The 13,270-nt window shown below is 45.5% G+C and overlaps 1 protein-coding gene across 1 annotated transcript; it reads right to left on the bottom strand.

Annotated features, from left to right (window-relative positions):
• Window positions 1-3,945: 3,945 nt before the first annotated feature.
• On the bottom strand, window positions 3,946-10,157 carry CHRAC1 (chromatin accessibility complex subunit 1). The gene is made up of 3 exons (XM_048940426.1): window positions 9,970-10,157; window positions 9,662-9,788; window positions 3,946-7,721 (listed from the first exon to the last, which is right to left on the bottom strand). Exons 1-3 carry the CDS (start codon window positions 10,141-10,143, stop codon window positions 7,576-7,578), a joined length of 447 nt encoding a protein of 148 aa, XP_048796383.1. The 5' UTR covers window positions 10,144-10,157; the 3' UTR covers window positions 3,946-7,575.
• Window positions 10,158-13,270: the final 3,113 nt, after the last annotated feature.

Raw genomic sequence — 13,270 nt, forward strand, 5'->3', positions numbered from 1 at the left:
TGGGCACAGGGCACCTGGCAGCAGATGGGATCGAGCCCATCAGATGTGGACACAACAGGCAGAGAAGCGTGTGTCCACGTTTCACTAATATGAATTCTGCATCATCTGGAGGTGGTCAGAACCCACTGTTAATGTGCTGTAAAAAAGAGGTAATGCTGGCCCTGGTTCTTTCGTTCCTCATTTTCTCATTAGACATGCAAGGCTGAACCTTAAATTTCTCATCTCATTTACAAGTGACAGTGCTGTTATTTTATCTTAAATACCATGTCTCCAATTGCCTGCCTGACTTGAATCTTTAATTGATCTTAAATTACCTCTCAGTGTTTAATCCCCAGAATGCCTCTAAATTAAATGAAGATTGTTGTATGTGCCCATTTTTTATTACCTAGTGTTTAACAGCAGAAATAGTTTGTGTTTTCTTGATTATATGGAGGGAAGGGTGAGATAATGTGTGAATTTGCTCATGGAAGAAGATGGACTTGAGGAGTAATTACTGGTAGACTGTCTGGGAAAGCAGCACATCATATGGGGGAAGCAGAATCAAAACATGAGGAGTAAGGTTCAGAATTACGTATCCATGGAAAACTAAATCACAGATTCTGAAAGTACATCTGGCAAAGTTGTGGGCTGTTCTGGAAGGTTGCAGTTTGGTGTGATTTCTTGGTTCAGCTTGGAAAATGATGTGTGTACACAGGGCTGTGTGTGTGTGTGCGTATCCACGTGTCACTGAAAGCTGAGTGTGGCTCTTTGTGTATAAAAATACAGAAGGAGAATATGAGCACAACTTCACTGGCTTCCGTAGTGCTTTGTGAGGGTGTGCAACCACAAAATCTCAGACTTGAGGGCTGTTTGTAACTGCAGACTCAGTCCCACGTTTCTGTGCAGCAAAGTGCTTAACTGATCATGGGGGGAGATGAGACAGAACAGAATGTATTAAATCCTTTTTCCTTTAATTTGCTGTGTTGCAGATTGAATGAACATCTGTTAAGATGTTCATGTCTTTCTGTTAATATTTTTAAATTTTTAAAATAAAAAGAATGGAAAAAGAACCAAGAATTAGTTCAGAAGTTTTGTATTGTACGCGCTCCCTTGAAACAACAGTGTTTTTGTAACCAGTTTATCATTTTGAAAGCAAAAACGGAGATGCTAAGGGCCTCATTTCAAGTGGTACTGAGTGCGTGCTGACTGTTGTGTGTGCTTGCGGTGTGTCAACGCTGCAGTGCTGGCTGGGTAAGACTGGCACTTGTCATACAAAATCCAGGTGTAGAAATACCCTCTCCTGACTTCTAAATGCATCAGCGGCGTCGTAGGGCTTATTGCAGAGATGAGGTGTTGCTCTGTGTTACTCAGAACTGCTGAGGCTCTGTGTAGGTGTGGAGGGTCGCAATGCGTCGTGTTTGTCTGGATGACGTAGCGTAACGTTTGCATGATGCTGTGTGGCGATGCCACCTTAAGCCTTAAAACAAAGATAAATTTGTCAGATTTTCTCAGAGTATGCAAAAAAATACTGTTTAATGAGAGTAGAGTGTTCCTGTAAGGCTGAACTAGTTAAAAAAAAATTGTCTGAGATGGAAAGGGGAGGCTGTAGATCTCTATACTGTGACCGACCTCTGTAGGCAGTGGCTGTCACTGTGCCCCGCAGAAGCTGATGCGTTGCTCTGGCAGCCTGCCCCAACTCTCAGTTCCTAGCTTTATTTGTGTTGGATGTGTTGTGCTCCCTCCCCCTGTTAGGAGATCTCTGCCTGGAGGAGGAGGATGACTTAACACTTATTTGGTGTTGGAAAAGCTCTTCTCAAGGTGTGTGCTTGCTTCACATAGCGCCGTCGTTCGCCCTTCCTGCGCCCGATGTCTGATCCTTGAACCATTTGAACTGGGGACAAACCAAGCAGCGGGGACCCAGCTTTCTTTGTCCGTTTGGATCTACCTCATGTAAACAGTTGGGTGCTATTTACTCAAATTGTCTCAGATGAGATTGGCAAAAAGCGACCAAACCGCGTTTGACAGCCGCCCTCGGCACAGGCTGTCCTCCGCAACCCAAACCCTTTGGGTTTCTTCTTTGCAGACGACAGTGTTGTATTTGAGTTGTGTCCTTCGTGCCTTTGTGTTGGTTTTTTTTTTTCCCAGTGCATAACAATCAAAGGTCGTGTCCTTGATTAAGAACAGCCAATGAATTTTAACCACAGAGTTAAAAAAAGCAGCAAAGTAGCTTTAGCAAATGTTATTTTTCAGTGTCAGATCCACGTGTACAGTATCACAGCAGAACTAGGCAAAGAGAAAAAGCCAATAAAGAACTCCTTGAGATATATAATCCCAACCCTAGAGATGTACCTCTGTGTATCCATTCAAATGCATATATATACATACGTGGCACAGCTGCGTGCGTCTGTATATAAAATGGAAGGATGTGTGGGTAAGGGAATAAAATGTCATCGACTTTTCCACAGTTTTCTATGGAACAGTTTACAACTCTGTATAGGTTTTTCTACTAGGTGAACCTTTTTTACATTAAAAAAAATAATAATTCCTTTTTGGAAAATTTAAGTTGTGATATATACTATTTTTTTTTTGAAGTTGGGGAAAAAAAATCAATCAACTTTTTACCAATACCTAATATGGGGGTGGGGGGACGAATCTCTTGTGTACTCTTTAGTTTAATTAGTAAAGAAAAATGATGTATGGGATTGTAAAAGTGCTGACATTCCGTGGTGGCAGGACTTCCAAGTGTTTCCTAAGGCTTTCTGCTGCAGAGAGACTCGAACAAAGGAAAATGCCTCTGTTAAATGTTTTTATAAAACTGCTCCATCAGGTCTATACTTAAGCTATATTTTCTAAAGCCTAATCATCCTTTAATATGCTGCATATAAATTATCAGCATGGTTGCACTTTCTCAATAATAATGTATGCCCTACAATTGGCTCATGATAAGGACTTTAGTTTTTTAACAGAACAGATAGTACTTTGGGCAGAAGGTAATATTTATATAGGTACCTCAAGAAAAAAAAAAGAGCCTGAATATGCTGCATTTTGTTCCTTTAACATTTTTCATGTAGCATTTGTTTGCTTTTGTTTTTGTAGTAGACGACCAGCTACCTGTTTGCTTTGGGGGACCCCAGTAGTGTTTTCTGTTCCGCTCGTAGGATGTCGTGTCCTGCCTTGGTTGCATGGACGGGGGTTGCCCTGCATTGCGTATGCAATGGGGAGGGGGGACCACAAGGACGTTGCTTTAGATAGGCTTCAGGAAAAGGATGCTATATTCCTACAACAGGCAATAGATGTTCTGAATGGTGAATCTGTTGTACCGCTTTCTTGACTCTTTCGAGTGCGGAGAGGAGGCAGCTGATTAACGAGGGAAGCCCAACAGCCTGAGCTTGCCTTGTTGGTCCACGTTCTGAGGTGGCTCGGCCGTGCTTCCCAACCTCTGGCTTTGTGGAGAGCTGCTCCCTGCGGTGTGCCCTGCTCCCTGCAGTGTGCCCCGCTCCCTGCGGCCTCTTGCTGGTGTGGGTGCATCTTCTGCTGCTTTGTTTCCGAGTCAGTGAAAACCTAAAAACATGCAGAGGTGGGGAATTTTTGTTGAGAGCTGTTGAAGGAAGCTTCAGAGGCTGTGAAGTTGAACATTTATTGTCACGTTCTTAAGCTTAGGTGGGTCCTCTTCCAAGTTTGTTTTACAGCTTGCAAGGTAAAATAGTTTGCACTACTTTTGCAATAAACTCATGAAAAACCTAACAGTTTCTGTTTTGGTTTCTTACTGTATATATACAACTAATACTAAAGATTTAGCATAGTGTTTCTCACCTCAAAACATTAAGACTCGTAACAAGCTCAGAATGCTGTAATTCCTGACAAAATAATGATGTGAATGATATTTTATAAAGTTATTTTGTATGGTGTCAATTTTGTTTTGCCTCATAGTATGTCAATAAAATAAAATTTCTCATCTTTACAACATAGTTTGATGTCTTTTTATTGAACTTAATCCAAAGCCATCAATGGCTTCCATCTGTAGCTCAGAAGCAGTTCCAAGTCCCAGTGACAGACTCAAAGCTGAGCAGAGATCCTCATAGTACACCGCACTGAGCCTTTTCAAATTGTAACCCATACTTTGTGAGATGAGAGAGTATGTGTTCTAGAAGAGCCACAGTGCCTGGTCCCAGTGATCTCTTCTGCACTGAACCCTTTGGATGTGTTTCAGATGTTTCTGTGGGCGCTCCTCTGCTTGTTGCTTTCCAGAATAGCTCATTATGGACTGCTGTTAGCGTAATGCCTCCTAAGTTGTCCTAGAATAACATATGGAAGGTTGTTGCTTTGGGTAGCACTTGCCTGAAGGTCCTGCTTTTCATTCTGTTCTGACTTCATACCTACAGCACCCAGGTCTTAAACGAAGTAAACTCTCTGTGTTACAGTGAAGTATCAAGTCAGGAGGATAGCAGAGGTCTCTTGAGTTCCAACACAGCCCAGCCCTGCGGACCAGACTGGTTTTATTCAATAGTAGGAAATACTCACAGCTGTCCCTCCCATTTCAGGCAGAACTCTGTGTTCCCCTTAGATTTGAAACGCTACTTTGAAGCGGATGCAAGCTTGCTCTGTGTCAAGCAAGGCTCATAGGGAACGGCGACAGGCTTGAGCAGATGTGAGGCTGCAGTTGGTTGTGGCAAACTGGCAGCTATGAAGTCCCCATAGAGGTCTCTGGTGGAATTAATACAGAAGGGTGTTCAAGTTCTTGTGGCCTTGCTAATTGCCCAGAGCTTGTTCATCAGCCCACAGGAAACTTCTAAGAGGGATGAAATACAGTGATTTATACTTGGTAACCACAGTCCTTACGGCATTTTTGCAAGCTGAGAAAGATGGGAGCTTCATTGCCTTTGAGCAGCCTGGGCGTACTGGGGAGAATCTTCCATGCTTGTGTTGCAGGAAGGAAACCAAAAACACGGACATAATAGCACTCATTCTGGAAAGCTTCCATCCCCCGGCATGTGCTCTGCTGTCCAAAATCTCTGAACACTTCAAAGAGGCCAAGATACCCTGAGAAGTACTGTCAGCTTCCTGCCTTGCAGCTGCCTTCCCTGCAGGGCAGAAACATTCAACAACTGCAAACTTTCAAAATCAATTCTTGGAAAAACGAGAAGAAAAGCAAAGCATCTCCTAATGAAAGCCCACTTAGGATGGCTCATCTTGTTTGAGCTTCAGCCATTTTATAATGACCTTTCTCATACCAGATAGGGATAGATACGGCTCCGGAGGCCTTGGTCACAGCCTTGTAGCACCTAAAGGAATAGCATAGCACTGTCATGGAGGATGTGTTCCTTCTGTGGAGGCTAAAAGAGACTGCATCAACCCAAGTCACGGTAGCAGAAGTGCTTCAGTTTTGCTGCATGTTCCTGCAGTGGAACAAACACTGGGTGTGCTACAAAACCATGGTTCATTGCCAGCTATTCCCAAGCAGCTTGGACCACCTCAGGCTTAGGCTACAGGTCTGAGGCAGCAAGGCCACATTCCTATCAGCTATAAATGAGGATAGCTTTCAGGACGACCAAGTGCAGACCACCTTTGGCCAGGGACACCTCTGTCCATCTGCGACCGTAGCCCAGGTATGTGGCTAATAGCCTTCAGCAGCAAAATACACTGGTACTGAGCAAGCACTGGAGCAGCCTCTTAATTCTGTGGCAGAATTTCCCACTTCACGTCTCACAAAAGCGACCCTCGTGCAACTGGCCACCATCTAACACGTCCCCAGAGAACTTTGTTTTCCTTCAGTCCCAAAGCACCGTTGCTCCTGCTGTGCCACTGGGCGCGTGATCGCAGTGTTGGTTTACAACCTGCAGATGGTGGCTGACCATGCTGAGCCTCCTCGCCAGGCTCAAGATGGCAGCTTTGGGCAAGTGACTGATATCTTCCTTAAGAACCCCTGCACAGCACCATGACTGGCTCATGTGAGAGGCATGATGGATAACTGGGTCAGCTCCAAAGAACCAGTGGTGGAAAATGCCGCTCTAAAACCACACTAGTAAATATAAGCACATTTGCCCTAAAGCTCATCGGTCCTGCTGTCTTTCCCTCAAGATGTATGTGCTCAGTACAGTGACATCTTTGCTGGGGGCTGGTTTGGGTTTCTGATTCATAGGTCATGACCCACCTGACTGTGGATCAGGTAGTGCAGCAGTGACTTAACCAAGAGGTTAAGCTCCACAATTAGGCTGTTCTTCTGTGACTTTTCAACACAACCATCATGGTGAACAGCAGTTTTTGAGTCCACCTCTGTTTCACCTTGCTGCCCAATACCCTGTTTATGCTATAGGTTTACCATGCAACTTTCTTCTAGGGAGAAAAAAGCTGCTTCTGTTCCCCCAAAGCTGGCAAGTGTTAGCTACACCAAGTGCTGAGAAAAACACTGTTCATAATTTACACATCTTACTGCAGACATCTCCCACCCCAAACACACAGTGCTCAACTGTCAGTTTCCCTCAGCTCTCCGTACACTTTTAATGATTACAGAAACAAAAAACCTCAACCCTTTCAACAACAGCACAGTTCTGCATACCCACTTGGGGATCTCTCAACAGGTAAAACATCACGTAGCACTCACTGCACCCTTCCTGACGTAATACAGTTTTGTTCTATGGTAAACTGAAGCTGGAAAAAAACTGCAGGAAGGTTCTGCACCTCTGTCACGTTTTCCTAAAAATATTTATTGTAAAAAGTCGCATATAAAGTTGTACACAGGACAGTTGTTTGTAAAGTAAAAAACAAAGAAAATTCAGCCACGCAGCTCTGTCACTCAAGTGGGAAAGGGTTGCTCACTCTCAACAATCCACATTTAACAGACTTCAATCAACTCATGCTTTGTTAGAGCGCCGTGGACAAAATGCAGGCGTGAAGAACTGACTGCAGAGAAAAGCTCCTGCACACATTTACGTTATCGATGGCTTCTACTGCTCATCACCACAGCTGCTGAAACACGTTCCCTGTTGGAATGGCTCTCGTCCTCTACTCAGTTTCTGTAAATGGCAGATGTGCCAGTTTAGGCTCCATTACAGCAAGAGCTTTATTATTTTTTCTTTTTAAAGCTAAATCAAAACCAAAACAGAACACTTATCAAAATTGGGCTTGGTCCACTACTAATGTCCTGCCACTGTTCCAGAAAGCTGCAGAAGGGTTGGATCACTTACTGGCTCCTCAAGCAGATGAGGACTAGGAGTAGCAGATCCTGGGTAAAAACCCTCCCTTCACCTGAGAAACACAAACTGGGGAAGAGCTCCCTTCTAAAGAGCAAAAGAGCTTTTGGACTGAGAGCTGCCCGTAAGGAATTGTACGTTTGGATAATGATTGTCTGAAGAAGTCATTTTCGGTCATCTGAGCAAGTTCTGCTGTCACATTTACATTAGTGCTTCTCTTGCCACCATGTTTCTGAGGGAAGAATTCCATTCTTCGGGAAATGCACAGTTCAATTTTTCAACTTCTTAGAGCAAAAGCAGATGGCTCAGTGTATAAATATATCCAGCATCTGGATTCTCAGTCACAAAAATAACATCCTTTATACAACAGAAAATGGATCAACTATGAAGTAGCTCTTCACTAGCCTTAAGATCCAACAGCTTCATCCACAGCTTCATCATCATCTTCTTCTTCGTCGTCCTCTTCATCACATTTCCCCAGTTCTCCATCTCGCTTCTCTTTTTCAAGCATTTTTAGATATTTGCTAGCTAGGATTTTCTTTGGCAAGATATCTGGAAGGGAGAATGGCTCTTTTAGTCAGTATAAGTGCTTACACTGCCTCTTTCATAATGTTGCATTCATACAGAATCGCACAGGTTGGAAGGGACTGAATACCACTAAACAAAATAAAACCAACTAACACAGTTAATGACCTGTTGAGTTAGCCTGACATACAATGTATCGTAAGTGGAAATGGATAATTCCTTTTTTCTAATTACAAGTAACATTATTTGTTTGATTTTAAATGGAATGCTCAATGACTCAACAGCCTTTGACAGATTCAATAGGACAGCAGCCTTACTTGTGTCCTGTAGAAAACTGATTTCTGTATTCAGGTAAGATGCTCATTCAGGGCAGTAACGATGGCCCTGAGACAAGGCAAAACAAGGAGCCCTGAGAAAAGCCAGGCTACAAATAACTCATTTTCCCCCTGTGTCCTATGTCCATGCCTTTTCAGAGCGAAACGTTACCAATAAGTTCCAACTACAAGAGAAAAGCGTGCATGCACATGTGTGTTCAGATGTAAATATGTACATTAAAAGGGAGAGGAACCATATGATGCATCCTTTTCAGGAAACAGGACTTAAAGATTTAAATGCATGATTTTTGAGCCATGTAAATTGTCACATCTTTCTTAGGTCTTGTTTCACAGGCTGAAAGCTTTTAAATGGAATCGTTGGCATGCCAGATGTGCTTATGGCAATATGCTGAGCACTAATTACCCTGGTATAGTTTTGCAACACCAGAGAAATCCCTGTCCATAAATGTTTTCAGTAATGTAGCTTATGAGTTAGATTTCAATCACAGAATGGCTTGGGTTGGAAGAGACCTTAAAAGCCTATCTTGTTCCAACCCTCTGCCACGGGTACAGTTGCCACCCAGCACCTCAGGCTGCCCAGGGCCCCACCCAACCTGGCCTTGAACCCTTTTGGGGATGAGGCACCCACAGTTTCTCTGGGCACTCTGTTCCAGTACCTCACTGCCCTCTGAGTAAAAAAAAAAAAAGAACAATTCCTCCTAATATCTAATCCAAATCTCCTCTTTTTTAGTTTAAAATCACTCCCCCTTGTTCTATCACTATGAGACCATGTAAAAAGGTCAGTCTCCCTCCTGCTTGTAAGCTCCCTTTAAGTACTGGAAGGCTGCAATGAGGTATCTCTGAAGTCTTCCCTTTTCCAAGCTAAACAAGCCCAACTCCCTCAGCCTTTCTTGATAAGAGAGGTGCTTCAGCCCTTTGACATCTTTGTGGCCCTCCTCTGTACCTGCTCCAACAACTTCACGTCTTTTTATAAGGCCCTTAGCACAGATGACAGCAGAAGCAGGAGTGGCTAAAGCGTTGCAGATTGACATCCACTCGGTGAACAAGACCTTCTGTGCTGTCACTTAAACTTATGTGTGAATCCTGAGGAGCTTGTTTCTTTTTATTTACGTAGCCATGTGTTTTCCTAGGTGGTAAGAAGAAAAGCTTGGCAACACCAGGATGTTAAATGAATCACAGAATGATCTGGGTTGGAAGGGACGTTTCAGATCATCTAGTTCCAGCTCCCCTGCTATAGGCAGGGACAGCTCCCACTAGACCAAGTTGCTCAAAGTCCCATCCAGCCTTGAATGCTTCCAGGGAGGGAGCATTCAGAACCACACTGGGCAACCTGTTCCAGTGTGTCACCACCCTGAGCCTGGATTTAGCATGCTGACTAAGAAGACATTAGACATATGCTGAATAAAGGGGAGCAATGCTGAACTTTTCAGGGCAACAGTTCAGCCTGACCATTCCCAACCCTGCCATTAAGCCTTTAGCTATATGGTTAGGGCTTTTTTTTTTTTTTGTCTACACATAATAGCAGAATAATAACCAGCAGGAGAACAGTGCCCTCACAAAACAATTCAATCAAATCAAAACTCCGTCTTCAAATTTACACACAGGATTACCGCTGCTCTGCTCTGCAGATACCTGCAAGGAACTGAAAGGTTTCACACTCTTCTGCAGTGTGAGACAGGTCGCTGTACGTGAGGGCGTTCTTCTCCTTGCCTCTGCCGTGTTTGTAGGAGTACGACGCCAAATACTGAACGAAAAGCTCCTAAAACGTAAAGCAAATAATACAGATCCGGATATACAGGTGGCAGTTAAACCCCCAATCAAAGGCACGAGTGCCACATTTAACAGCACGCAAGCAAGGTGCTGGACGCGGTAGCGCTGAGCGAAGAGGCGCAACCGAGAGCCCGCCCGGCCCAGACGGGAGGGAAGGCGGGAGACGCTACCGTGGCCTTAGCGGTGAGGAAAAGCGCGTCCTGGTTGATGCTGGACACCTCCGGCGAGCTCTTCATGATGACGCGGATGCGCGACAACGGCAGTGACACCAGCCGATTCTCTCCGCCGCTCAATCTGGTCGCCATTTTGCCCCCCCGAAGTGGCCGCGGCCTTTCACCCCTCATCCCGGCGAGAAATGGGCGGCCTCCGCAGCACGGCCCCTTGGGAGCTGTAGTCCGCGGCCTCCAGAAGGCCCCGCGCGCCGCCGGCGGGAGGAAGCGGCGGGACTACAACTCCCGTGAGGCCGCGCGCCGGCCGAGCGGCGGGAGGACTACGAGCCCCGTGGTGCGCCGCGCTCGTCCGCTGCCCGCTCTGTGCTGCGGGGTGGCGCTTCCTCGCCCCGGGCCCTGATGCGACGCGGGGCAGACCCTCCGCGTCGGTCTCGTCCCGACGCTGGCACTCGGGCGCTGGGAACTCGTTTTTGATGGCAAATAGGCTCTTCCTAAATATAATCCAAGTAGAGGCCGGCGGCTACAGAGTCATGAGTGTAATTACAGGTTGCTAAACGCCTCTTCAGCTCCTGCAGTCCAGTAGCTGCCTGGTATCCTGGCACTTGGAGGCGTGTTTGGTGTGGAGAGCATAAGTAAACTATGAACAAATGATGGCGGCGGTGACTTTATTAATGCGTTCCCCACATACATAGCACCTACGCTCTGTGTTCGACTGAAGGCAGTGTGGGGTTGGCCAGGCGGATGGGGAATGGCTGTGGGTCGGTGTGCCTGTGCCTCAGCACCGTTGCCCACAGTGCTCTGGAGGAACCACAGCCCGTGGGTTGGATGAGTACAAATTGCTGGGTAAAATGTGGCTTCCTGGCTGGGCTCAGCAGTGGTGAATGGGGTTAAATCCGAATGGCGACCAGTCACAAGCGGTGTTCCCCAGGGGTCTGGGCTGGGGCCAGCCCTGTTTAATAACCTTACTGATGACCTAGATGAGGGGACTGAGGGCATCGTCAGTAAGTCTGCAGATGACACCAAGTTAGGAAGAATTGTCAATCTGCCTGAGGGTGGGAAGGTCCTTCAGAGGGATCACAGAATCACAGAATCATAGAATGGCTTGGGAGGGAAGGGACCTCAAGGATCATCAATTCTCCAGCCCCTCTGCCAGAGGGACACCAACCTGGTACTAGACCAGGCTGCCCAGGGCCCCATCCAACTTGGTCTTGAACACCTCCAGGGATGGAGCATCCACAGACTCTCCAGGCAGCCTGTTCCAGCACCTCACCACTCTCTCTGTGAAGAACTTCCCCCTGACATCTCATCTAAATCTTCCCTCCTTGAGCTTAAAACCATTCCCCCTTGTCCTATCACTATCTGCCCGAGTAAACAGTTGATTCCCTTCCTGTTTGTAATCCCCTTTTAAATATTGAAGGCTGCAATGAGGTCATCCCACAGGCTTCTCTTCTCCAGACTGAACAAGTTTAGTTCCCTCAGCCTGTCTTCGTAGGAGAGCCCAGCCCTCTGATCATCTTTGATGCCCTCCTCTGGACCCTCTCCAACAGCTCCACATGTTTCCTGTATTGGGAGCCCCAGACCTGGACACAGTACTCCAGATGGGGCCTCACGAGAACAGAGCAGAGAGGACAATTACCTCCCTGTCCCTGCTGGCCACCTCTCTTCTGATGGAGCCCAGGATACGATTGGTCTTCTAAGCTGCAAGATCACACTGCTTGCTCATATTCAGTTTTTCATCCACCAGGACCCCCAAGTCCTTCTCTGCAAGGATGCGGGTAGGCTGGATTGATCAGGTGAGGCCAGCGATGTGAGCTTTAACAAGAGTAAGTGCCTGGTCCTGCACATTGGTTACAACTACCCCATGCAATGCTTCTCCCAGATAGCTAGTGATAGGATGAACGATAATGGCTTTAAGTCGTGCTGGATAGGTTCAAGTTAGATATTAGGAGGAATTTCTTCTCTGATATCAGTCAAACAATGGAACAGACTGCCCAGGAAAGTGGTGAAGTCATTGTCCATGGGGGTGCTCAAGAAACATGGAGATGTGGCACTGAGGGCTGTGGGTTGTGATGTTACACGCGAGGAAGTCTTTCACACAGAGGGTGGAGACACATTGGAACAGGTTGACCAAGGAGGTTGTGGATGCTTCATCCCTGGAAGCATTCAAGGCCAGGCTGGATGTGGCACTGGGCAGCCTGGTCTGGTGGCTGGTGACCCTGCATATGACAAAGGGGTTGAAACCAGATGATCATTGGGGTCCTTTTCAACCCAGGGCATTCTATGAGTCTATGATTCTATGACTTGATCTTAGTGGTCCTTTCTGACCTTAATGATTCTATGAGTCTATGATTTGATTCCAGAACCATTAGAGCCAGGAAGTGGTGTGTGCCTGTCTGCTAAGAGCTGCTGTACTCCCACCAGGAGTTGTTTAACACTCACTGATGGCTTTAATCAGGACTTTGCTGTGTGCTTTACAAACAGTATGTTTTTCATTTGTATTGGAGAAATCTACCAATACTGCTAATTTGATCACTATTTAGCATTAGAGGGGGGAATGGAAGCTTTTGCAATAATGTGCAATAATAATCAGTTGGAATTCAGGGCAGAAAGGGATGTTCCTGGAACAGAAAATACAAGGAATTTGTTAACATGATATTACAAGCTGATGCAGAATTTGCAAGTATATATGGAAAAGGCTTTAATACAGATGATATTGATTTTTAAGGGAGGCTGGCACCTCCAACAGTTGTCAGCACCTTAGTACAGGGATAGTACAGCAATATATGTTCATTGGCTTTGGGTCCAGCATTACCGTTTTTGAAGACAACTTTTACAGTTAAATAACAACAATCAAAACATCTTGGACTGCATAATTCATTCGAGATTACAGCACTGGTGAAATCACTCTGTACATTATATCCAAACTGAAGTGTTACGTACGATGATGCTGTATACATATCTATCAGGCTCGGTTTGTTTGATCCTTGTAGTCTTGTGACACCTTGTGGAAACAGTTGACATTACTCCGACAGTGAGATACACACATGTAAGCAACTTCTCTTCAGTTTCTCCACCACTTGGAATTAACTCATCCTGGAGGATCTCAGGAGACTGAGTAGCTTAATGGTAATGTCAAAACTCTACACTGTTATGTTTACAGAGCCACAATCCAATTATCTCCCAGAGACAATAAAATATTAACTACTCCAATTTACATTTAGCAATAACTATCTTATTTAGGGGTCCTGGGCAACCTGATCTGAATGTGTATGTTTGGTGGCCCTGCTAGGCAGGGGGGTTG

The sequence above is a fragment of the Lagopus muta genome, chromosome 3, assembly GCF_023343835.1.
Source record: "Lagopus muta isolate bLagMut1 chromosome 3, bLagMut1 primary, whole genome shotgun sequence".
Classification (NCBI taxonomy): Eukaryota; Metazoa; Chordata; class Aves; order Galliformes; family Phasianidae; genus Lagopus; species Lagopus muta.